General features: G+C 43.9%; 1 protein-coding gene across 1 annotated transcript; it reads left to right on the forward strand.

Annotated features, from left to right (window-relative positions):
- The first annotated feature begins 3,548 nt into the window (after positions 1-3,548).
- STYXL2 (serine/threonine/tyrosine interacting like 2) lies at positions 3,549-19,869 on the forward strand. The gene is made up of 6 exons (XM_030263519.4): positions 3,549-3,862; positions 4,563-4,700; positions 7,451-7,545; positions 8,387-8,618; positions 9,380-9,597; positions 11,565-19,869. The coding sequence occupies exons 2-6, from the start codon at positions 4,582-4,584 to the stop codon at positions 14,399-14,401; spliced, it is 3,501 nt and encodes a 1,166-aa protein (XP_030119379.4). The 5' UTR covers positions 3,549-3,862; positions 4,563-4,581; the 3' UTR covers positions 14,402-19,869.
- The last annotated feature ends 4,543 nt before the right edge of the window (positions 19,870-24,412 follow it).

Raw genomic sequence — 24,412 nt, forward strand, 5'->3', positions numbered from 1 at the left:
CAGAAAGATACATGCAGCTTCCACTTTTGATTTTTTTCCCATTTAATATTTTGAGTCTGATGAACAGAGGTAGTGACAGAAATGCTATCACTGTACACCATCTGCCCACACTTCCAGTGTTAATTCTCAGTTCTTCACATAACAGCTTCACATAACCAAAGGAAGTTAGTAAAGTGCAGAGACTATAACCAGCTTGGTCAGCTTGCCGTTATCCTCTTCACAGAATCATTAAACAACCTCTGTTTCCTCTCTTCTTCCCAGTAACTTCAAAACCCACTTGACTGATTTCAGTTGAATTTGATGGACAGGTGGCAATCTTAAAGATGGGAAGTTTTTCAGTGTCATAAAAATCAGTAATCCAAATCTGCTGGGATAAGAGAGAAATCTAAATGGTACCTCTTAGGCATTAACACTTGTCTTCCATTCCAAGAGTCCGTGGTTTCACAACACGACGGCTCTCACCCTGTGTGCGGCCAGGCAGACAGGGAAATAGGGTAGAGTGAGTAGTGACAGAGACTGCTTCATCTTGTGTTGGTATGAAAGTGATTCTCTAGTGGGGAGTTTTTTACCCTGCCTCTATCAGCCAGTCTGATGCATCACAAGTAAGTAAGTTGGCACTGAGATGGATTATATTCTGTTGTTTTGGAGACTTGGCTAAGACTTGTTTCCTAGGTCTTGTGGAGAGCGTATGCTTCAGCACCTGATACTTACATAAATCTGATATTAAGATGCTTGTTTTAGATGCTCTGTATTTATAGCTTTTGTTAGTTATTTAAACATAGATTGGGAAAGGTATTTAGACACTTTTATCCTGTCACTTTCCCTGACAACTCTCATTGGGGGTCTCAGGAGCAGACTGCTTTAATGTGGGCAATTTTAAGAGATTTTCTATTTGTTTCTGGGTTGATTTGCTTTCCCTGTCTAGCAGGAGCAGCCAAAGCTCACAAGCATTGGCACCACAGCTACAAGAGCTGCCACAGGTACCAGCAACACTGCCAAGGCTTTGCATATCAGCTTCTTCATCCCTCACCTGTGGGCAATGCAAACCTTTGAAGTATTATTTTGCTGATGGCTGCAGCTCTGGGGAATCTTTTTGCTGATATATAGGATTTTTAGGGGATATGATTATGTTATTTAAATAAAACTGCCATTGACACAAAAAGCTTTAGAATGAAACCAGGGTGATTTCATTGTGTTGACAAAAATACACACTCTGATAAGACCTGTCCATGAAAGCCAATGAGGAATATGCATAGGTAGCAGCGTGCTAACACTATCTTTGTAACTTCTGCCAGTAAAGAGAAGGAGGAACATCAAGATCCCACTTTTCCCTCTGAAGAGGACAGCACCTGTTTGTGTTCAGTTCAAGTTCATCTATGAATGAATACATTATTCACCAATGACAGATGCCCAACCACTTCCTGCTCTTTTTGCTACGTTTGCAAAGATTTCTGTCATCCCTGCCTCTGCTCTTTATGGTCACCTTGAATCCCAAAACCCAACAATCTGTGGCCAGCAGTGAGGAAGAGCTGCTAGGCTGCCTGCTTTGAGTATTCTCCACAAGTCTGTAACCTACAGGGTCCTCACAACATCTCTACATCTGAAGGGTTGCAGTGGGCATGGCAGGGTGCTTGGCTGCGCTTATATCCTAAAGATCCACAAATAGGATTTTCAGAAGCAGCTCAGTGACTTTTAAAAGCATCTGTTTTTATTGGATACCAGTGGTATATGTGCTCCCACATTTAGGTCCTTTGAAAGCTCTGTTCTCCAATACAAGGCAGTCTATAAACAAATATCTTGAGACCACTTCTTGCCACAATTAGCAGTAATTAACAAGAGCACATGGTCACTGCATTGCAGAAGCAGCTAAAAATTGCATTGCCCAGAGGAGACATCTGCAGGATCAACACAATTCATCTTCTTTTTGTGCATGAAACTGTTAGGATCTCTTGAAGTCCTAATCAGCCATGCCTTCCTCCCCTTGCTGTGACACCCACAATTCAGTATACCACCTTCTCTTTTCCCTTGTTCACCCCTGTACCTGCATTAACACAAGTCCGGGCTGTGAGCACACCAAGACTTGAGTGGCTGTGCCCCAGCTCTTCCTTGCCATGATGTGGCATCCCTACAGACACAGCTCCCATCCCCACGTGGGGATGCAGCACTCAAACAAGAAGGAAGGGGGTGTGCAGGCCCTGCCCAGCATGATACAGCACCAAAGGCATCTGTGGTATCACCTAGGTGAGTTTCATTTTCCACTTCCTTTCTAGTTTGTTTGTTTGCAAAGGGAATTGACAGTGGGATGTTTTTGCATGACTCACAACTGGAGCCCCCAGTACAGAGAAACAGCACTCAGACTTTATCTGATTCTGTCCTGGGCCAGCCTGACCCATGAGCTTTCCTGAGGGGTCAGGAGGGGCGAACTAGAGGTTTCCCTTTGGAAAAGACATCAGAGAAGACACGGTGTGGCTCAGTCCTAGCTCTTCTAGGAACAAAAGTCAGCTGGTCTTTTATTTAATCTCAATCTACCTTCTTAGTTTAAATCCATTGCCCTTTGTTCCATCACTACAGGCCTGGGTAAGATGTCTCTCTTCCTCTTTGTTATAAAATCCCCTTTAAGTACAGAAAGGCTGCAATAAGGTCTCCTTAGAGCCTTCTCCAGGATGAACAGACCTGACTCTCTGCCTTTCTCCATAGAAGTGTTCCAGCCTTCTGATCAACTTTTACCCTCCTGTGGACCCTCTTCAAGAGGTCTGTGTTTTGTGCTAGGGGCCACAGAGCTGAATGTTGTACTCCAGGTGGAGTTTCAGAGGAGCAGAATGGGATAATCCCCTTCCCTGACCTGCTGCTCACACTTCTGATGCACTTCTGATGCATATGGTTGGTATTATGGGCTGCAGGTGCAGCTGGATCACATCCAGTCGTTCACACACCAATACTCCCAAATCTCTCTCCTCCAGGCTGCTCTAGATCCGTTCATCCCCAGCCTGTACTGATATTGTGGACTGCTCCAACCCAGATGTAGGATCTTGCACTTGGCCCTGTTGCATTTCGTGAGGTACAGATGGCCCACTTCTCTGTATGGCATTCCTGCCCCTGCTGAATCCAGGGCACCACTCAGCCTGGTGTCCTCTGCGGAATTCCTGAGTGTGACTCAGTCTCTCTGCCTGTGTCATATTAAAGATACTGAGCACTACTGGTCCCAGTGCAGGATCCCGAGGGCCACCACTTGCTGACAATCCCCATTGGGATGCTAAGACATTGACTGTATTTGGATCCCATCCAGCCACTTCTTTAGCCATCAAATAGTCCATCAATCAAATCCACCTCTCTCCAAATTAGAGGTAAGACTGTTGTGTAAGACCATGCCAAAGTCAATACAGAAATCCAGGTAGTTGACAGGTAGCTTACTTTCCATTAGGTTGGACTGGGTTCAGCCTGCTCTGCATTTCCCAAGGATATCAGAGGTCATACCTGCATTTCAGTTTGTGCCTGGTGGGATCCCCCTTGCCTGGAGGCTCTCTGCAGGTCCAGCCTCACTGGCTCTGGACTCTTTCCTGCAACTGAGAAATGAGGATCCAGCCCACAGCAGGGAAGGAGTTAAGTGCTTGACCAGCTGCTGTCTGTGAGGCACTGAATTCCTTCTCCATGCAATCCAGCAGCCAGTGTCAGGACAGCTATATTTAGAAAGCTGATAAAGGTTTGGTGCCAACACTTGTCCTGCCCCTCGATGAAGAAGCAGTAGAGAGAGTGAGAGGGGGCAGCTGGTTGCTTTCCCCCCCGTACCGTTCCTTGCTGTCTTCAGTGGACTCCTTTGCTGTGCCACCAGCAGAGACTCCCAGTGGAGCCATCAGGCACAGGGGTAAGTTGCTTTCCTTGCTTGCTCACCCTTGCTCACCCTTCTCCCTGCTCGCTGCCCCGTGAGCAACCACGCAGCCGCTATCCTCCGGCCTGAGCCTGGCTGCCGGGCCCATGGGAGCTGGATCCTGTGGCTCTGAGGCAAGAGTCCCTCTGCCTGGGCCACAGCAAGTGTTGGCTGCTGTGTTTCCACATTCCTACTGAGCTGTGGTGCCTCACTCTCCCACAGCCAGGATGAGAACAGCAGCCTCCACACAAAGGATTACAAGGACAAAGTCCCAAGCCTTAACGCTCCTTTGGCCTTAAGCTTTAGGAGCATTTCATTTTGGGGACACGAGTCTCATGTTTCTTGCCCCGGCCCTTCTTCCAGCCTGGCTCTGGCTGTGTGTACAGCTCCTTCCAGCCACCACGCGCGGTCAGGCGAGTATAGAGTTTCTGCCCTGCCACCCCTTCCTTCCTGGCCTTCTGGCTCCCTTACAGGCAAAAGAGCATTGGCACTCACTGGGCAGCAGCCAGGGAGCTGCATGAGGCCCTGGGAATGGCAGGTGCCCTGCAGGAGGAGCCAGTGCAGCCCTTGTGGAAAGGGCTCCTCACAGGAGCAAAGTGGGAGGCTGTACCCTCCTGCCACCTGTGCCCCAGCGGCAGGGCATGGCCTCCTGAGCAGCCCTGTGTAATGGCTCTCCCTGCTGCCCTGCTCCTTGCAGCGGATCCCCAGCAGCCGCCATGGCCAGCGGCAGAGATTCGGACAGCGAGCCGGCGCTGCCCGAGGAGGAGGAGGAGGAGGAGGGCCCGGACGTGAAGGCCGTGCAGGCCCATTACCTGCGCAGCCCCTCGCCCAGCCGGTGAGTCCACAGGCACTGCCACGGCCCTGGCAGCACGTGGCAGCTGCTGCCCTTCCCGCTTTCCCTCCCTTCCTCTCCTCCGCACTGGCACTTGGGCCAGGCTGAGCCCAGGGATTCCCTGCCCTCCCCGAGTGGGGTCAGTGTGCCAGCCCAGATAGAGCCTGCAGAGACAGGACTCCTGCACTAATTAATCCAGCCTGCTGGGAGAGTGCACAGCAGGGATACACTGCAGGAAGGATTACTGTGGGCTGGCGGTGTCCTCTTCTCTGTCTCATCCTCTCATACCCTATACTGAAACTTCTGATCGAATTTCAACTCTTTGCAAATTCAGCTTCATCTTTATGTCCATTATAAGGACTTGTGGATTTATTGAATGTTGATATTAGGCTTTGGCAGCCCCAGAAAAGACCAAGGGTCTTGGGATTTGGGTCTGATTCAGATCCAACTTTAGCTACAGGCTTCAGGCACTGAACAGGAGGCTGTCACAGCACTAGCACAAATTGAGTTACCTCAAGCAAAACAAGCATGATTAGATGTGTTTTCTTCTAATACAAGGAAAAAATACACCCCTTTGTTCTCTTTTCCTAAAGTAAAATGCTCTGCAGGGCTTTCTGTAACCTTTGAGATGCTTTAGCTGAAAGCAAGGAGTAGGGATAGAGTTTGAAAATAACCTTCCATAGAGTCCCTCAACAAGTAGGAGGTTATGAAAGGTTTCCTGCTAACAGTGGGACACTGCAGAAAAATTGAGTACTTATTTCATTTAACCACATGCATTTCAAAATTGTTTAGGAAGATCACTGAGCTCACATAAAGTAAAATTATGTATTGTAAAATTATGTATTGAGCTCTCTCCTGCTGCTCATCAGTCACTCAAAATGAACAGAAACATCTCTCCAGTTTATTCCCTTCCCTTCCCTTCCCTTCCCTTCCCTTCCCTTCCCTTCCCTTCCCTTCCCTTCCCTTCCCTTCCCTTCCCTTCCCTTCCCTTCCCTTCCCTTCCCTTCCCTTCCCTTCCCTTCCCTTCCCTTCCCTTCCCTTCCCTTCCCTTCCCTTCCCTTCCCTTCCCTTCCCTTCCCTTCCCTTCCCTTCCCTTCCCTTCCCTTCCCTTCCCTTCCCTGCCCTTCCCTTCCCTGCCCTTCCCTTCCCTGCCCTTCCCGCCCCTGCCCTTCCCGCCCCTGCCCTTCCCTTCCCGCCCCTGCCCTTCCCTTCCCGCCCCTGCCCTTCCCTTCCCGCCCTTGCCCTTGCCCTTGCCCTTGCCCTTGCCCTTCCCTTTTTTTCCTCCCTTTTTTCCTTGCTGTCAGTGGCAAAACACAGTGATGAAAATGGCAAGATCCTTCCCCGCCAGAACGGGGTCCTTGAAAGACCCAAGCTTGGGCACATCTGTGTTTCACAGGTGCTCAGGGCAGCCACAGATAAAACGTGTTGAGGCTGTGGTGGTGGATTACTGCCAACTGTTACCTTTTTATTGATCTTGGAGGCAACTTTTACAGCAAAAGGAATCGAAGGCAGGGCATAGCTGCAAATTTGTGTCAGCTCCTGTAAATGAGACTGAGACTCCCCTTGCTCATCTCGTAAACTCCTTGGAAGAACTAGGGAAGGATTACTTTCAGTCACGGTTGACAAGTGCTGGAAACTCAACTAAATGACCTGGATGAGCCTGTTAAGTGGTTTCTGATGGCTGTAACCTCTGTTTTGATTCTGGAGCCTGAAAGCAGTTCAGCTCTCCAGACACCCTCACTGCATATTAATCACCCTCCCTCTCCTGCTTTAATTAAACAAAAACAAACAGTGTATGGCAAGTCTGCAAGCCTTGCATTGCCAGAGAGCTTCTGTGATGGCAGCAAACTTGTCCTAGTGATTCATACCATCTATTTGGAAGGCAGTGAGTGTAGAGGGTGTAGATCAGGGAAAAAGCTCTGTAAAATATTTTGTTAAGATGGTCTGAGAGACTGAATTTTCTTGGACTGTATAGGTGGACACAGAGGGAAATATACTTGTTGTAAAGGTTGTGGCCTTTTTTGCTTAACAAAAACTTATTACACTCTGTTAAACAACATACTTCAAAGGTGTTTGTGGATGTCAGTCATAGTGGTTTCTGACCACACTTACACAACACTGAGCAAGTGGAGAGACTGACCACAGGCTTGTGCTCTGAAGTGCCCAAGGTACAAAATACTGAGGGAGAGATTCATGGGCTTCAATCTCAATGCTTGCACTGCAGCTTGTGGTAGCTCAAAGGATGCTTGCAGGCAGTTACCTGGCAGAAAGAAAACCCAACAGTTTTCTAGTACAATCTCTTTTGAATTACTCAATAAATTCTAGTTAGAACCATGTTTATATCTGTCTGTCTAAGTGGCAGATACTTCTGAGACTATTTCTTGTGATCCATCCCCGTCCCAGTTTCAAACCAGGCACTGATCTTCTCTACCCATAAACTCCTCCACCAGGCAATTTGATGGAGGAGCCCAGCCCAGGAACTCCCAGCCCACTGCAGCTTCTCCCCATGGCACCTGTCTACATTCTGCAAACACTGGATGCCAAAGCATCTTTGAAGCCTGTAGTGCCATGCTGGAGATTGGGGTGGGAATGAGATGTGGGAGAAGAGCTGGGATTCCCTTCTACAATCAAAGAATCCTCCCTGCTCCAGTTCTCTGCTGTTCCTCTCTGGAATGGGTGAAGAGGACTAAAGTCCTGGAAATGGGATCGCAGTGGAGGGCATTTGCCTAACTAGCAGTGTGGTTGGTTGGCAGGTATTCAGTGATATCAGACACTAATACAGAGAGCATCTTCATGGAGCCGATCCATCTGTCATCTGCTGTGGCTGCCAAACAAATCATCAGTGAAGGTAAGAGACTATGTAAGTTACAGAGACCTGAAGTTGCACTTGTTTTGCCTTTCTCATCTACAGATCCTAAATGATAAAAAAGCCCTTATGAGAAAATTCCTCTGAAGTAGAGAAAGAAATAAAAACTTACAGAAAGGTTTGGTGACTTCCTTTGAAGTTGTGCGATGAATCTATGGCAGAATTGTGTACTGCAGTGGTAAAAGTGCTGGTTGCTCACTGCAACAAGCCAAATTAGAGTAGAATGGAATAGAAGAGAACAAAATGGAGTATTTCAGATTAAAGGACATATGTGATCATCTAAGTCCAGCTATCAGGGCTGACCAAAAGTTAAATCATATTATTAAGGCACTGTCCAACACCTCTTAAACACTGTCAAGGATGGGGCATTAACCACCTCCCTAGGAAGCCTGTTCCAGTGTTTGACCACTCTCTCAGATAAAAAGTGCTTCTCAAAGTCCAGTCTGAATATCCCCAGCTCAATTCTGAACCATTCCTACATGTCTGGTCACTGGATACCAGGGAGAGGAGCTCAGCAGCTCCCTCTCCACTTCCCCTCTTCGGTAAGGCGTAGGCAGCAGCTGCATTCTTCTGGGCCTGGAATAAAGGTGCCTTTAACTCCCAGGCCTTTGGCCAGTGTGGGGCTGAGGGCAATGTGCCCTTCTCTTGCTAATTACCCCGAGGCAGTTCCTAGGTGAGCACGTACCTGCCCACATTGCAGACAGAACAGGGTGATATTTCTGGGGAAGAAAAGCCACAAGGCTTGTCCCAGGCACAAGTAATGATAGCTCATACATTTGCATAGTGTTTGTGTGCTTTTAGTTACAATGTCAGTTTATTCCAGAGCTGAAGACAAAGGACGTCAGGGTAGACTCAGTGTGTCCCAGGATGTTGGAGTCTGCGCAGCAGCTGATGGTGGAAGACCTGTACAACCGAGTTAAGGAAAAGATTGATGACACCAGCTTGTTTAACACGCCGTGTGTGATGGACTTGCAGAGGGCACTTGTGAAGGACAGGCTGGAGACCCCCAGGGACGCTGTGGATGAAGTCTGGCCTAATGTCTTCATAGCAGAAAAGTGAGTGTCGGCTTCTGTCATCAAGTTGCACGAGATTCCCAGTAAAGGGTCAAATGGAACCATTGAAGACATAACATGTATTACATGCATCTAATACCTTTCATCCCTAGAGAGCCCTAAAGTGTTTTTCAGACTGTGCTCACAGAAATCTCTATGCACTGGAAAGTAAATACTTCTGGAATAGAATCAGCAGCTTTCCTATGCTGTTTAGATGCTTCAACAGCTTAAGAGAAGAAAAGACAAATATACCCAAATTCCACAGTTCTGATTGGAATTTAGGCCCTAAAATTGGAACTAAAGTCCAATTTAAGTAAAAAGGGAGTTTAAAAGGTAATGCCAAAGCAAATGTCAAGTAATATGATTAGGTCTCCTGTACCATGGTTCAGCTGTCTGAGATACCTGTGTAAGTGAACAGACAGAATTAGAAGGGGATGTAGAGTAAAGCATCAGTTATGGAGTGATAAAAATTGATAAATAAGTACATAGCCTGAACCTAGGATGGAAGTATGAGTTGCAAACCAAGCTGGAGTGGAAACAGAGCAAATGGTTCTGCGGGTGAATGCAGGCTTCTTGTTTTCTTTTAGTGGTGAGTATTGGAAAGAAATACCTGTAGAACTCTGGAAGGACATTAAAGATTAAGTGGTGCCTCATGCTGAATGAGTAACATGGACAAAGAATTATGCAGACCTTGTAGCATGCAGCTTTTTTCCCACCTAAAATAGGAGCACTGATATCTAATATGTTTTTTTCTTTTTCTGCAGAAGTGTTGCAGTAAACAAAAGCCGTTTGAAGAGACTGGGCATCACCCATGTCCTGAATGCAGCTCATGGCACAGGTGTCTACACAGGTGCAAATTTCTACAATGGTCTCAATATCCAGTACCTAGGCATTGAAGTGGATGATTTTCCAGATACAGATATCTCCAAACACTTCCGCCCAGCTGCAGAGTTCCTTGACGAAGCCCTGCTGACTTACAGAGGTAAGAGGAGAAGATTGAAGTGGTTCCAGGTTGCTTGGGAATTAACAGGGGAAAACCTTACTCTGATAAACAGCTGATATGCCACATTTGTTGTGGGGTAGAAGGCAGAGCCTTTGCCCTCTGCATGACAGTGAACACCTCCTACCCGTTTCTGCCTGGTCTCATTCAAAACAGGAGGGAGCAAACTGGCAAGGGGAGGCAGCCCAGCAGCCCCATGGCTTCAGGTTCAAAGTGGCTGCAAGTCAGTTCCTCCAGCTGATTTGAAAGAACCTGACTATAGCAAAGAGTAGAATCCCTGCTCTAATGCATTTTCTAAAAATATTTATATTCTAATAATACTCTCTCTATATATATTATATTATATATAATAGATATATTCCTGTACTCTGCATGTTTCAGTTTTGCCATGATGCAAAAAGCCAGGCTGATTTACTAGAACAATCCAAGTGGCTGAGTTGAACCTCTGGGTGTCTACACCCAGGCTGCTGTCAGATTTCCTGGACTTCAATTCCATGGCAACTGTTATTCAGTGGACCTGCAGTGCACACTGGTCATTTTGTTGCAAATTCAGCAGACAGTTAGAAATACCTTTTTGCATTTCAGTATTGAAAGAAGCACTAGGGTCTGTGATATCACTGATATTCTTCATATAAATTGTCAATTAATCTAATTTCTGTGGAGAGGCAACAGATTACCTCCTAGCAGTAGTGACAGTAAGAAAAGTGTAAAGCTTTTTTAGTATGCAAGGAACATGCAGACAGTTTTAATAGCTCAACAACACTAGGAGGATGCACCAAGGCAGACGAGCCTTGGAAGAAATGAAAGGAAGGAGATCTCCCCCTTTTGGTGAGCTGTAAGATTGGCTTAGCTGGCTGGTAAAACTCTTGGAAAGCAACCAAGACTTTTGATGCTAAGGTATTAAGGAGATTTCAGGATTGTACGAAGAGGTTCATTAGGTAAACCTCTTGTGGTAACATATCAGCAGTTTAGAAAGATGGTGCTTAAATTGGCTTCATTAAGTTTCAGTGCAAACAGATTGATTAAACTGGAGTTTATCACACATTTAGAAGCAGTAATTTCAGTTGCTTGCAAGCTAGCAAAGCCTCATTTACAGTCTCTTCATATTTACAAGCTTTTCTTTATCTGTAATTTGCCATACAAGTAACTTAAACGCCAAACAATTCCTCTGTGCCAAAGCCTGGTTTTCTGCAAGAGGTAGTAAATGCTATAAAATAAAGCAGATCCTCAGTTTTAATTCTTGCTCATACAGTTACTGGTGCAGGACAGTGGGTCCCAGTAGTTTGAAGCATCTGGATCAGTTTGTCAGAGTCAAAATTAGCTCTTTTCTGATAGTTGCTTGGTTCTGCTCTTGTAAGATACAACAGGACTTTGGTCTCCAGTCAGTCTTCAATGTAATTGTTTGAGGGTACCTTCAAAACTGATCTAGATTCTGGCAAAAATATAGTTAAATTAATATAAAATTGTTATTTAAGTCCCATAATGTCCCTTATAGAAAAAATAAGTTGTTTGCTTATCTTCCCAATACTTTCCTGGAGGCTAATGCTAATATCTCATTTTTTACATATTGAGAAAAAAGCATGAACACCTTAAGTGTCTGACCCTATATCAGCCAGCAAGTCAAGAATATCTCACTTGCCTTTCTAATACTTATTACAAGTTTTTTTACTATTTGAGTAAGTGAAATGTGCAGGCAAAAATACAAATACTGTTTAGATTGTTTGGAAATATGCCTGCCCACAGTTTTTGAAACTAATGTTCTTTTTATTTGTATGTATCCAGATTTGTATTAAGGTAAAGCTAGCGAATATTTAGTGTTGGTTTCAGTCACTGAAACATATAATCGGTGTAGTTCTTAACACTATGCAGAGAACGCTTTTGTGCTACATACCAGAGCATCCTGTCTGTTATTGGAAATAGCTGATGCCTTTCATATTCACTATTTGTAGGCAGAATCCTTGTCAGCAGTGAGATGGGGATCAGCCGCTCAGCTGTGCTGGTGGCTGCCTACCTGATGATCTACCACCACATGACCATTCTGGAGGCTCTGATGACCCTGAGGAAGAAACGTGCCATCTACCCCAACGACGGCTTCCTGAAGCAGCTGCGGGAGCTCAATGAGCAGCTGTTGGAGGAGCGAGAGCTGGAGCGTTCTGGAGATGAGGATGTGACTCCAAGCCAAAGTCCTCTTGCCTGTGCAGGGACTTCTTCACGGCTGTCTGGAGCTGGGGACTCAGGGAGCATCAAGGGAGCCAAAGCTCACTCCATCACAGTAGAAGAAGAGGACACCAGCAGCATTCTGGGTAGTTTTATGAGCTCCTCATCAGTGGAAAAAACTAGCTGGGTTTCCAAACACTCCACCCTGATCACTGAGGAGGAAGAGGAACAATTGTATGAGGAATGGAGGAGGAAACAAGGCCTATCTGAAAAGGAAGCAGGAGTTCACCATGAAAGAAAAACATCTCCAAATCATCTGGATCAGGAAGAGGATCAATCTGATGAGGATGTGGAATGGAGGATCCATGACTGGCAGCGCAGAAATGAGAAATACCAGATGGCGGGTACAGCCAGGGAGGAGAATGATGAATGCAGCATGAGAGGAAGACCTTTCCCATCAGGTGAATTCAGTGATGTTGAGAGTGTGAGCAGTTTTGAGATTCGAACCCTAAAAAAACAGCTGGAAGCCAGTAGCTTTAGCAGGATGAGGAGGAGCCGCACAGGCTCTGTGTCTTCTGAGAGCACCTGGGACATGTGGAATCAGAGGCTTCTGGAGATTGAGGAAGAAGCTGCTCAGAGGTATCATTCTAGGAATAAAACCCGTGGGGAGAGACAATCCCCAGAAACGGGAAGAAAGGAGAGGGATGTGGATGAGGAGAGTGTGTTTTCAGACTCCTCCTGTAGCTCCTTCTACAATTTCTGCCAAAAGAACAAGGACAAGTTGACTCCTCTAGAAAGGTGGAAGGTCAAGAGGATCCAGTTTGGCTTTCACAAGAAGGATTTAGAACCATCATCTGCACCATCTCCAGCAGAGGATGACAGTCAGGCAGGTCAGGAGGAAACAGAAGGGAAGAGTTTGTCAGATATTGATCTGACTGCTTACCAGGCTTGGAAGATGAAGCGGCAGAAGAAGGTGGGCAGTGAAAGCAGCAAGGAGGAATTTCTGGAATTTGCCAAAACTGAGGATTCTGCTTCAGCTAAAAAGAAGCAGAGGCGTGTAGAGCTCCTTGAACGTTCAAAGAAAATTTTAGAAGAAAGCCAGTCCATGTGCAGCTGGGAGACAGAGAGCACAATGAGTGGGAGTATTCCCCTGTCAGCTTTCTGGGCTTCAGCGCCTTCTGCAAGCGGTGCCGACGATGCAGCTTCTGCCCTGAGCATGCAGACAAATAATTCATCTTTGTCACAGACCAGGAGTTGTACTGGAGCAATGCAGCTGCAAATGCCAAATATACCCCTTCCCAATCTCCCAGTTGGCCCAGGTGACACAATATCTATGGCAAGCATTCAGAACTGGATCGCTAACGTGGTCAGTGAAACCATTGCTCAAAAGCAAAATGAGATCCTGATGCTGTCCCGTCCATCGTCCGCCATGGCCTCCCTGTCAGGAGACCTTGGCAGGCGTGCAGATGATGACAAGGCTTCTCTTCTCAGTGCTCAGAGTGGCTCATCCCTCGCTGCCTCTCAGCTCCACCAGCAGGACCTGCGCAGGGCTGAGTCTCAGTCTGTGCTGTCTTGCAACACCTCCGTGAGTGCAAGGACAGAAGGGGCTACTTCAAACATGAAGATGACCCAGACAAGCAAACCACTGTACAGCCTCTTTGCTGATGATGTTGACCTAAAGAAACTCAGGAAGAAGGAGAAGGAGATGCAAATGGAAATGAGAGAAAAAATGTCAGACTATCAAATTGAAAAGGTGATCCGAGACAATAAACGCAGCACTTTATTCAAAAAAAAGGTGACCAAAGCAGAGGAAAATGAAACAGAAGATGACAGAGAGAGTACAACAAACAGCCACAGGCGTCCCTTGCAAGCAGATTTTGACAGAACTGATGCAGTCTTCGATCTGTCTAGTCAACCTGCAACCTCAGGTGCACTGAAGTCAGAGGTAGATACTGATATTTCCAAGTGGCTAAATGGCCTGAAAGCAGAAAGAGAACCACCATCATATTATGATCAGTCTGAGAAAGCTAGAGAGAAATACAGCAGATCATCCAAAGTTAGACAGATGGATTCTGAGACATCCAGTTACAGATTCTGCAGATCCCAAAGAAAAGAGCAAGATAGCTGTTCTTCCTATGAGTCAACAGGAGATTCAATGAGAACCACGTCAAGATTTTCCTCTGCTTCTGCCAAAGAGGACAAAAAGATGTACAAGTTCACAAGGTCCAGGGTCAGTGAGACAAGTTCCAGAGGAAACAGCCCAGAGCTGCATGTCTTCAGCCAGTCACCTGAACCACCCTTTGAGTCTGAATCCCCCGAACCATCTACACAGAGCCGAGTTAGAGCTCATCATGTGGAGGCATGTGAAGAGGAGGCCAGGTCAGACGTGTCAGAATGTGGAGCAAAGAGAAAGTTCACCCAGAGCTTTTCAAAGTCTGAAGAGGATGGAAAGAAGGAGGCAAAAGTGGAGCAAAGTGAAGAAAGGTTTGCATCTAGGCAGGTCTCTCAGTACAGGCGAAGCACACGTAAAGAAGAGGAAGAAGAGATGGATGATGATGCCATTATCGCTGCTTGGAGAAGCCGACTAGAAGAAACTACAGCAAAGCTGCAGCGGAGAAGGGAAGAGTGACCAAGATCAGACTATAGGAACACAAGCAAAGCTACAGAGTCCCTGAATCACTCACTCATCATTATATTTTTGATAATCCTTTGTGGTTTGTAGGGCATTTCCTGCAGATAGTTCTCTTCTTAATCAAAAGCGATGAAGGGAAGAGGTCAAGTTCTGCAAGTGTTTGTGGTTTGTCAGAAAGAAGATGCTGGTATTAAATGATCAATGTAGGTAGGAACACAATGTTAGAAGCCATTAGGAGCCAGACGATATTTCAGCAGCAAAAGCAGGTAATGGTGACACCTCAAGTCAAAAGACCAATCACATCCCATTTTGGTTATTTCGATTTCCTTGTGTCATTAAAGACTGGACATGTTTTTTCTAGGATATTTTTGATCATAAATGGAAGAAGCCAACAGCCTTTTCTAGGAACTTTAAGAATGTTTTTCTCCTAATCAGTTTTACTTTATACGACTGAGAAGATATTACCAGGCTCCATTTTCTGCACCAGCCTTACAAATGTCTAGAGAAATAAGACAGTTCAGGGGAATATGTGTTCTGTTTTACTTGACTAAGTAGCAGAAGCAAAGTGGAATACTAGAAAAAAGAAGATGCCTCATGTTTAGAAGTTCAGTGCAGTAATGAATGTATTCATTGTTTTCTATTAGATGGACTAATCTCTGCTCCAGTATGGTTGGTGCCTCCTAATAACTTCAGATCAACAAAGGAAAAATGCAGTAATATTAACAGCCATCCAAAAATCATTTTTTGATGTAGTTAAAGAGATAGACTTAGGATTAATGTTAGTGTAGGCTGGGTTTCTGAGTATTGACTTCACTTTGGTTATGTATGCAGCTCAGCTAAGTCGGTGCTTTTGTGTTTATAGTCAGATTAATTTTCAAGATTGCCTTGAAAGAGAGGAGCAATACACAAACTGACCTCATAATAAAATTGTTTAATTAGACAGTAGGTGTAAGGCATCATGCACCTAAGGAGAAATAGTGTGTCTGTGAAGGTGGCACCTGGAAGCTTGTTTTTAGGAGGTGGTGGTAGGTTCAAATGGCATCTTACAGTTAAAGTATTCTTTGTATCCTGAGCCACACAGGAAGAAGCCCAGCCTCCATGGTAACTGAGTACTCCAGGTTAAGAGCCTTGGGTCTTTCCGTGCCCTGCAGAGCCTTGTCTGACAGAACCCACCAGCTTGCCACAGCATCACTTGTGTGTCTTTCCACACCACAGCACCCAACCCTCACCAGTCAACATCCTCCACCTCTCTCTTATAAGCACATAGGCCAGTTTCTACTGACTTTGACTCTGGAATTATCAGTTCCCTCTTCTGTACAGACTGTATTTTGAACCAACAAAGCCCTCTGGCAAAGCTGAATCTAAAACAACAATGGAGGGATGATGCAGTAGTGCTCTCTCACATGAAGTTTGTCTTTTTCTTGTAATCTCTTTTCCCTCCTACTGTGATGCTTAGAGCTCACCATTACCATTATGCTAGTACCTCTCCCTATTTTAATTGTGTAATGCAGACAGCAAGCTCCACAGGGCAAGGGCCTGCTCTTTGTCCCTGTCTGTATGGTGCTACACACATCAGCAATGCTATCTAAATAATGGTTACTGATAACAAAATGCAGCTGGCAATTTTCCTAAACTTAGAATCATTTCTCTCAACTATAACTCACTGATCAGACATTATCCCTGCTTCTCTGAAGATAAAGGTGATTCTTTCTGACAGCCAGGACTGGGGTAAATGATAGCTACTTATTGTCAGGTGAATGGAGCCTCACAATCAGGTGATTAACCAGTAACAAAGGTAGAAAAAATAAGAGAAATCACTTACTTGTGTGGGTTGTTTTGGGATTTGGTTTTTTTTTTTTTTAGTAAACTCAGACTACATTTCTGAAATACATAAGGAACATGGTTGTGCTAATGTTTCAGTCATGCAGAGATGCTCTATGGTTTATAATGCTCTTCTACTATAAAATAGTATATAATACAATGTATCTCTTGTTTCTGCATATTTCTGTGAATTGTTATTTTTAAAGTAGTGAAATTCCAGGCCTTGAGCCACATTCTGAGAATTTATATTGAATTTCTGCAGTGTGTGTTAGGGTAGGCATTTTCCTCTTTCCTTCATCCCTGGTAAAGTTGCTCTGCAGAAAACAGCTCTGCATAGACATATTTGGAGCTTGCTTTAATTTCATCCTAGAAAAGGTCTTAAGTTTTGATGGATCAAAGTGGAAGTGTGCAATACCTTCTGGCACTGAATTTACTTTTTTATCAAAGGCTGATTCCCTCTGAAAAATCCCTCTCCCGCTTTCTGTGCCTGGATGTTCCCAGCAGACAAGCTTGTCCTCTGCAGTACTGTAGGGGGCATCTCACGCTGTAGAAGACGAGCAGTAGATGATGTAGTAATTGGTTTCATTTTGCACTGTACAGCACAGCCTTTGTTTGGGCAGCATTTTGATTTAAACACTAATCTAGGTCTGCTGCACAAATAAATTATTCAAGACCGAGGGGCAGAATATGGTTCTATTACAAGTCTGAGCCAGACTGTCCTGATAGTGAGTTTTGACCCTTGTGAGAAAGGGTTAAGTGGGTTCTGCTGACTCATTGAGGTAGGTGGCTTATTAGTTCACTTGTGTAAAAGGGAGATAAAAATGGTTTGCTGGCGAGAGGCCATCTAAGATGCTAGCTGAGCAGCCATGAGGGAGAAGCCTTAGAAATAGCTGAACTTTATTTTCTTATTGCTTATATCCTTGTTAATAAAGCCAAACCCCCAAAGCAATAAGGGGGTGGGGATCATTTCGGACTCCATGCAGTGTATGGCCAGTGCTTGAAAGCAAGATGGGAAAGGCTCCAGCTCACAGGTATAAATTACATGAAACAGTGACATAAAGACCTTGCATGGTGAAAATATTAAAGCATTCAGTCATAAGACCAATAACCAGGAGAGACAGAAATGGAGGGGTTGAAGGCAGGCTGGAAAGTCAGGTTTTAAGATGAGAATTTAGAAGGAGATAAGGAATTGCTGGAAGGGGAGAGGTCTGCACAGATTGTTTCAGGTGACCAGAGCTGCAGAGTGAATGGTTTTTCAGCAATGACACCAGTCTGACAGTAGATTAAAAGAGTAAATAAGTACCCAAATTTATCTAGGAAGGATTTTTCAGCAAAGATGTACTGGGACTGATATTTTTTCTCCCTCTCAGTTTGCTGCTGTAGGGAGGAGGGGTTTTTTGTATAGTGGAAGGTGAAAGTGAAAGGAGCATCCATACGGTCAGTTACGAATATAAACACAAGAACATAAGAAAGGCTGTATGGGGTCAGACCAAAGGTCCATCTGGCTCAATATCCTGTCTCTGATAGAGAACAACAGCGAATACCTAGGGAAGAATATATACAGTGATAAAAGTGTTATTTCCCCAGCATGATCTTCCAGCTTCTAATCATTTGCAACTCAAGGACTTCCTAAGCCAGGTGTGATATTTTTGTATTTAATAGCCCTTAATAGGTTTTCCTTCTATGGAAGTGCCTAGTAATTTTTGTTATAAACACTATAGCCTCGTACCCACTAGCCTCTGTGACCTCTTGTAGCAAGAAGTCGCACAAGTTACTGTACACAAAATGCTAAGCCATCTTCTTTCTGCCTGTTCTGAGCCCTCTGCCAATGTAGTATCTGTTTAGTATTTACATGTCCCATGAGATTTTACCTGCCCCTCCCCTTCAGTTGTTCTGTCCCATCTTAATTCTCTGGTTTTTCATCTGAGTTACGTATTCCTCATATAGGGCTTGCCTGATGTCTCTTCATTGTCCTGGCCATTCTTCTCTAAACACTTTCTAGTTCTGATTTGTCATGTTTGAGATGAGGGACCAAATCCTCATACAGTATCCAGGGTGCAGGTGTGGCATGGATTTATCCCATGGCATATTGACCTTTTCTTTCTCTTTTCTGTTCCTTCCCTATTGACTCCTAACAGTCTGTATGTTTCTTTGGCTGTTGCTGAGCACTAGAGTGATGTTTTCATAGACCTATTTATTATATACACCAAATCTTGTTGGATGGCAATGGGCAGCTCTGAGGTCATCATTTTATATGTTAAGTTTTCTTATTTGTAATGTTTTGCATTTATTAGCCTTGAATTTCATCTGCCATCTTAGTTGTCAGTCTCTCTATCACACTAAGTCCTCCTGCATTTTTCCACAGCCATCCTCCCATTTCTACTCTTCTGTTTCCTTAATGTCCTTTGAACATGGTAGAAGCTCAGAGGATGTCAGAAACAAAGAAGTTATGGAGGGATAGATGAGAGAGAAAACAATTTGATGTTGATCTGCTTGATGTAAGAAATAAGAAAGTGATGAAAGTCAGAGAGCTAGGAGATAAATGTTCAAAAGGAGATCTGAAGACAATAGGCAAATTGGGAAGGGGACCTACAGTGGTCAGAGACAGGATGATACAAATGTAAGCCAAAGAGGCCAATGCAAAATATTAATTTGTTTAGATGTATCAATGTCTGGGAAAAGGTAAGGCGGCGATATCTGTGGGAAGGAGATATAAAGAAGTTACAGGTCTGTGAGAAATGTGAAGGGGACTGGGAGAAATTGAAAGAGTGAGAGACATTGGTGGGACACCGATGTTAAAATGCCATTGGTGCTTGATTGGGAATCCAGCAAGTTTGCAGAAAGCAGAAATGTGCCAGAAACATGTTATTCCTACTGTAAGAGCTGCATTTTGCATTGTAATACTGATAGCTGTGGGGCCATGGCCCATTTCCCCCATCTAGGAATTTCAGGACAATGTGATTTATTGTGTGCAGCACTAGCTTAGACTGGATAATTTTAAAAGGAGTTTAGCACCATTTCTTTCCTTTACAGCTCCTTCAGAAATGCTTACACATTAGCTGTGGTGGAGAGCTAGGTGAATTATGAGACAAAAAGTTTTATTTGGGGAGGTTATGTTGCATTGCCTGCCATTCCTTAAAGGATGTAGCTGGAATGCATTCAATATAGACATTATAATGTGAAAACACAATATCCATGACCTTCCTAAATTTATAGACAATCCAACAAAGGTACTGAAAGCATGTGATTAATATAGTCTAGGGCTTGGAAACAGACACTGCATACTCACGTAATCCAGCAAAATCTCTTTGAGAGCTACCTACCTATTCTCTGGAATTTCACTTGTCATGTAGAAAATGAAAGTGGATCAGATCTCTGGCTGTTCTAATTGTGAAGAAAACTTCCAGAATGGGAAGTATGTGTAACAAATAAACTGTTCTCTAGGGAGGTGAGAGCATAGGTCTAAATGGTGTGTGAATTTCCCCGGTCATTTCAGCAAGGTTCTAACTTATTTGCCCAGAAGTAATAATTTAAATGCCAATAATATTTGTCACCCTGTACTTCATGTAATAAATTGAGAAAGGTTCAAAGTGCATGTATTTAGCTTGTGTATTGCCAATACAAGCATAATCTGCTTGAATGAGCACCCTGTCATTGCGGTTGGTTTTGTTGTTTTCTGCTGGGGTTTTTTTTGGGGTTTTTTTTTTTTTCTTTTTTTTTTTTTTTTTTTTGCTTAGGCTGCCTTTTGTTCTTTGGTACATTTCAACATATTCAGGAGCAGATTTCATGTTGTTTCTATCTATCCTCCTGTTACAACCACTCAGTAGCTTCTGAGCTTGGTGTTTTCCTGTGACTGCTGTACCTCTGCCACAGGGTGCACACACACACAAAAACACATACAGATATAAAGAGAAAACATTATTTGTGACTTATAAAAGCAGGCAACAATATGAATTCAGTTTTTCCCAGGACTACCCAAGTGTGGTGATGTGAAAACTGTCTTAGAGAGCTGGAGAAGGGACATCCTGTTTGTGCTTTGAACCTTCCCCTCTGGATTGCATTTCATTTTTATTTGCATGTATCTTTAAAACAGACAATTTTAATCCTTACACAAGAGCATAACTGCTTCCACATCTGATTCATATCTGCAGGTAGAGTGGTTTACTTTTAGTTAAGATATGTTTACCTGGGAAGACACAAATGTGTGTAACAGAAAACTAGCTTCATTGTTAACTATGAAGAGAACATTGTCTCTACATAATCAATCAATCAATCAATCAATCAATCAATCAATCACTTATTTTTTTCCAGTGCACCCTTCATGCCAACATGCCTGAATGCTTTATGGTCATTAAATTAAATCAAAGAACACACCACAGAATGGACAAGGCCAGATCAATAAATCTTAAAACCTGATTCAAAGTTACCAAGGACTCTGCACAAGTAACCATGACAGGAAGGATGACTCCAGTCAGGAGGGCATGTGCGTGGGTATAAAACTGAAACAAGACTTAGGTGATACTAATTAGAAGACAGAAACATTTAAAGGAACTGTAATTTTTATAGCATCACCCAGCTGCCAACAGCATCAACCTGCAGCTTAATGTCTTAAGGGTATTTTCAAGTTTCTGAGTGATACAAGAAAATAACAATGGTGGCAAGAACTTTTTACAGCTGTACGCTTCAGGGCACCTCTTGCCTAATTTTAAAGATTTGCCTATTTGTGATCTCTCAATTTGATTATTGCAGGGCACCGTATTAAAGAATGATGCAGCTGACAGTAACCACAGTATGACTGCTCTGTCTTCATGGAGCATCCCAGCAATTGGATCTTTGCAATGACTCCATGCTGAACTCAGATCCAGTCAGAAGTCATCCATTAGCTGGGCAGAACATTTCTCCCTCCTTGCTTGAGAGGCAAGCTTTATGGAACTGCAATACCTTTTATGAAACTGCCAATTAATGGGGAGCTTTGTACATTTGACTCATAGAAATATCCCAGTAGCTGTCACAACCTATGGAGGTTCATTCCCAAAGCACATAAAATGACCGTTCAAAACTAAAAGCAAACCCCAGTTCTTCAACTGAAACTTCCCTCCCTCAATAATGTCGAGGCATGTGCTCCTCAGTCTGTGAATTGGATCAAAAATATTGCCTAGAGGCAAAGGGTCAGAGGAGATTCCACTTATGAAAAACAGGAGGCCCTCAAAAGGGTGCAACCTCAGTTGCTGAACAGACACCACAAATAGGATGGATAAAAGCCCACATGAGACTGGTATGTGAGCAAGCAGAAGCTGACAGTTGCCTCTCAGGAATAGAGTATAAAGCTTTCAGTTCTGCAGGAGATGTGATCTGAAAGTCTGCTTCCTGGAAGCAATCGCACCTGAACTGTTGCATGGTGCTGCAGTTGCATAATTTAATAGTTGTCATGTTTCATTCCAAGGTGAGTGTTCTTGGTGGTAGTGTATATAAAAAATTTGTATGTCATTAGGGATAAAAGGATCTGTGCCAGATAAGGTCAGATATTATCCTCATGAGTGGCAGAAGAGGTCCATATTAAAACAAAGAAGGTGTTTGATTTCCTTTTGAACATGGGCAGATGATTCAGACCCACGTGCCCTTCATATGCCCTGTCTCTCCCCTTCCTATCTCCTTTCTTTTGAAACAGATTTAAGTCCATCTACTTTTATATTTTCAAACAAAACCCATAAAAGGGCCATAAATATCATGACTCGCTAAAATGAAAGCTGTTTTCTTCTTCTCCCAGGAGACTCCTGCCTGAGAGAGAGACAGAAAGAGTTCACCTCTTTGAAAATTTCCTCCTCTGTCGAAGTAAAGCTGGTATCTAAAAGCAGCCTTCAAGGCTTTGTTCTTATCATCTTGACCTGGCTTTGTACTGGCTTCTCTCTGTATTGCTTGTGGAAGTGTGAAGGACGGGGCTAGGGGAAGGAGTTTTGGCTATCACTGGCAGAGCAAGGGTCATGCTTGGAAAGGGATTTCATTGTGGTTTCAGAAAACATTATAAACTCAGTGCAGTGGCAGAAAGAATGAAGAAACTCATTCCTCTCCTGGATCAGACCAGTGATCCACCCTTTGTGTCTCTGATGTTGGCCAGAACCAGATTCACCTCAGAAGATATAAAGAAAGTTTAAGTGGGTAATTATGGAATAACCTGCCCTGAGTAAAATTTTCTCCCCTTCTGGCCCAAAGCCCTCCTTCATCTCTCTTCCTTGGTTAGAGTTCAACTCTATGCCCTGAAGCACGATGGCTTCTCTCCCTTCCAAACCGCTTTTCATCCTGGCCTGTCTCATGTAACTGCCTATGACAGTGATGGGATGTATAGGTCTTGTCCACTGAGAGTCTGTGACAGATCACAGCCTTATTGGAAAGAGAGGCAGAGAGGCTGAAGAGAAGACGAGGGAGGAGAGCATAAACTCAGATGAAATATCCATCAGGAAGATGGAAAGAAGAGTGAGTGCCCAGGAAACTAATTGCTGCCTGCTGATCTGGGCTGTGGAGATAGCTTGCAAGTGAGCATTTTTGGTTTTTAGAGATTTCAGCCTGGAGCACACTAGGAAAGCACAACTCTTGGTTGAAACTACTGTTCATCAATATTTCCCCTTTTTTATATGTTTTTTTTTTTGAAGCTATATAAGTATGACAATAGCCCCAAGAAAACAATTGCATTATAATCTAAGGAAGCTTTTTCTTCTACTGAAGTTCACTACTCATTTCTGAAAAGGTATTGGCATAATTTGGGGCTCTTAGACAGGATGAAAATCAGGCTATTTTTCTACTGCCCAAAAATTATTTAGGAATCCAAAGTTAGATATTCCTGCCTAGGTCCTTATCCCTGTCATACAGAGATGGCTGCTCATAATCCCGAGTTGAGCAAAGCCCAGCTTCTGTGGGTTTGTTTGGTGATTGCATAGGGCATCAAAATTGATGTGACATAATGCCAGACGCCCCAAGGTAAGGATTAGAATTGTCCAGCACATGAAGGCTCTTGATTATTTAGACATTGTCAGCATTATCACAGGTGATAGCACTATACCACAAAAAGCATGAACAAAGTTCCAGGGATTGCTTAAGTGTACTAGATGAAAACTTTCCAGTTGTATGCAGGTTCAATGACAGCTTTCACTTATTTGTCCAGGAGCTCAACAATTCCTAGGGAGAGTGAAAGAGCTAGGTTTTGGATCATATCCAAGTCTCAGTAATGATTAATTTCACTCCCACAGTATCTACTGTTTCCCATATTCCTTTCCCTCAAAAGTGTGTCAAAGGGATCTGGAGTTTTCCAAGTGATGGGTGTTGAAATCACACCCAATCTCCTGGATACCACGCTGAAGTGTTTAAAGCATCCTGCTGGTGTTGGCTGAGCACAGGAGATTGTTCGTTAAGAAAAATGACTGTATCATTCATACTGGGCACAGCTGCAGTGAGCAGCTAGTGGCAGTGTTCAAGGCTCTGTAATCTCCTGTTAGTTGCCACTTGCCATTAGATTTTTTTACTGGCCATAAAGGAGAATTGTAGGGGAAATGAGACGTGACGATAATTCCCTGTTCTTCCAGCTCCTTTATCAATTCAGTAACAGGACAAATAGCACCAGAAGGTAATGTGTATTGTGGAATATTAACTGCCTTACTGTAGGGTAAAGGAGCAGCTGTTTGCAACAGATTAGCAGTCAGAGATGCATCTGTAGGAGATAAACTCAGGGGCAGAAAGGGTGATGTGTCACCCTGTCTTTTTAGAGTTTTAAAGTTCTAAAAGTTCCTATGCCTTCTGATATTTACATATTTAAACTGAATTTTCTCACGCATGTTCATGTAAATAATGATTGTTTTGCATTCTTCTTTGTGGGTGGAGAGAATTGATAGACTGTTGGTTTGACCAGTGTGGTTGGAGAGGTGGCAGTTTCGTCCTCCAATCCACTGTCACTTTTGCTATTATATATATAGTGGAGTCAGAAAATAAAGTTTGCTTTTTTGAGTTCTTTTTCTTGCCTTTTACAATCTAACATGCTTCTGTGAGTTATTTTGTGTCATAGTGTAGCAATGATGTCCCTGTTTTTCCCATTTTCCCCACAACTTCAATACATCCATGCCCAGTATATTAAGGGCACCCAAAAGTAAGGTCAGGTGGATTGTCTGTCCCTTAGACAGAATCAGCTCTGCCCTGACCAGA

This window comes from Taeniopygia guttata, chromosome 1, assembly GCF_048771995.1.
Source record: "Taeniopygia guttata chromosome 1, bTaeGut7.mat, whole genome shotgun sequence".
In the NCBI taxonomy this organism is placed as follows: domain Eukaryota; kingdom Metazoa; phylum Chordata; class Aves; order Passeriformes; family Estrildidae; genus Taeniopygia; species Taeniopygia guttata.

Bases quoted from the DNA above. Each gene is read 5' to 3' on its own strand.
- STYXL2 (XM_030263519.4), top strand. From the start codon at position 4,582: ATGGCCAGCGGCAGAGATTCGGACAGCGAGCCGGCGCTGCCCGAGGAG. The intron at 4,701-7,450 runs GTGAGTCCACAG...GTTGGTTGGCAG, and splicing joins CGCAGCCCCTCGCCCAGCCG to GTATTCAGTGATATCAGACA. The intron at 7,546-8,386 runs GTAAGAGACTAT...AGTTTATTCCAG, and splicing joins CAAACAAATCATCAGTGAAG to AGCTGAAGACAAAGGACGTC.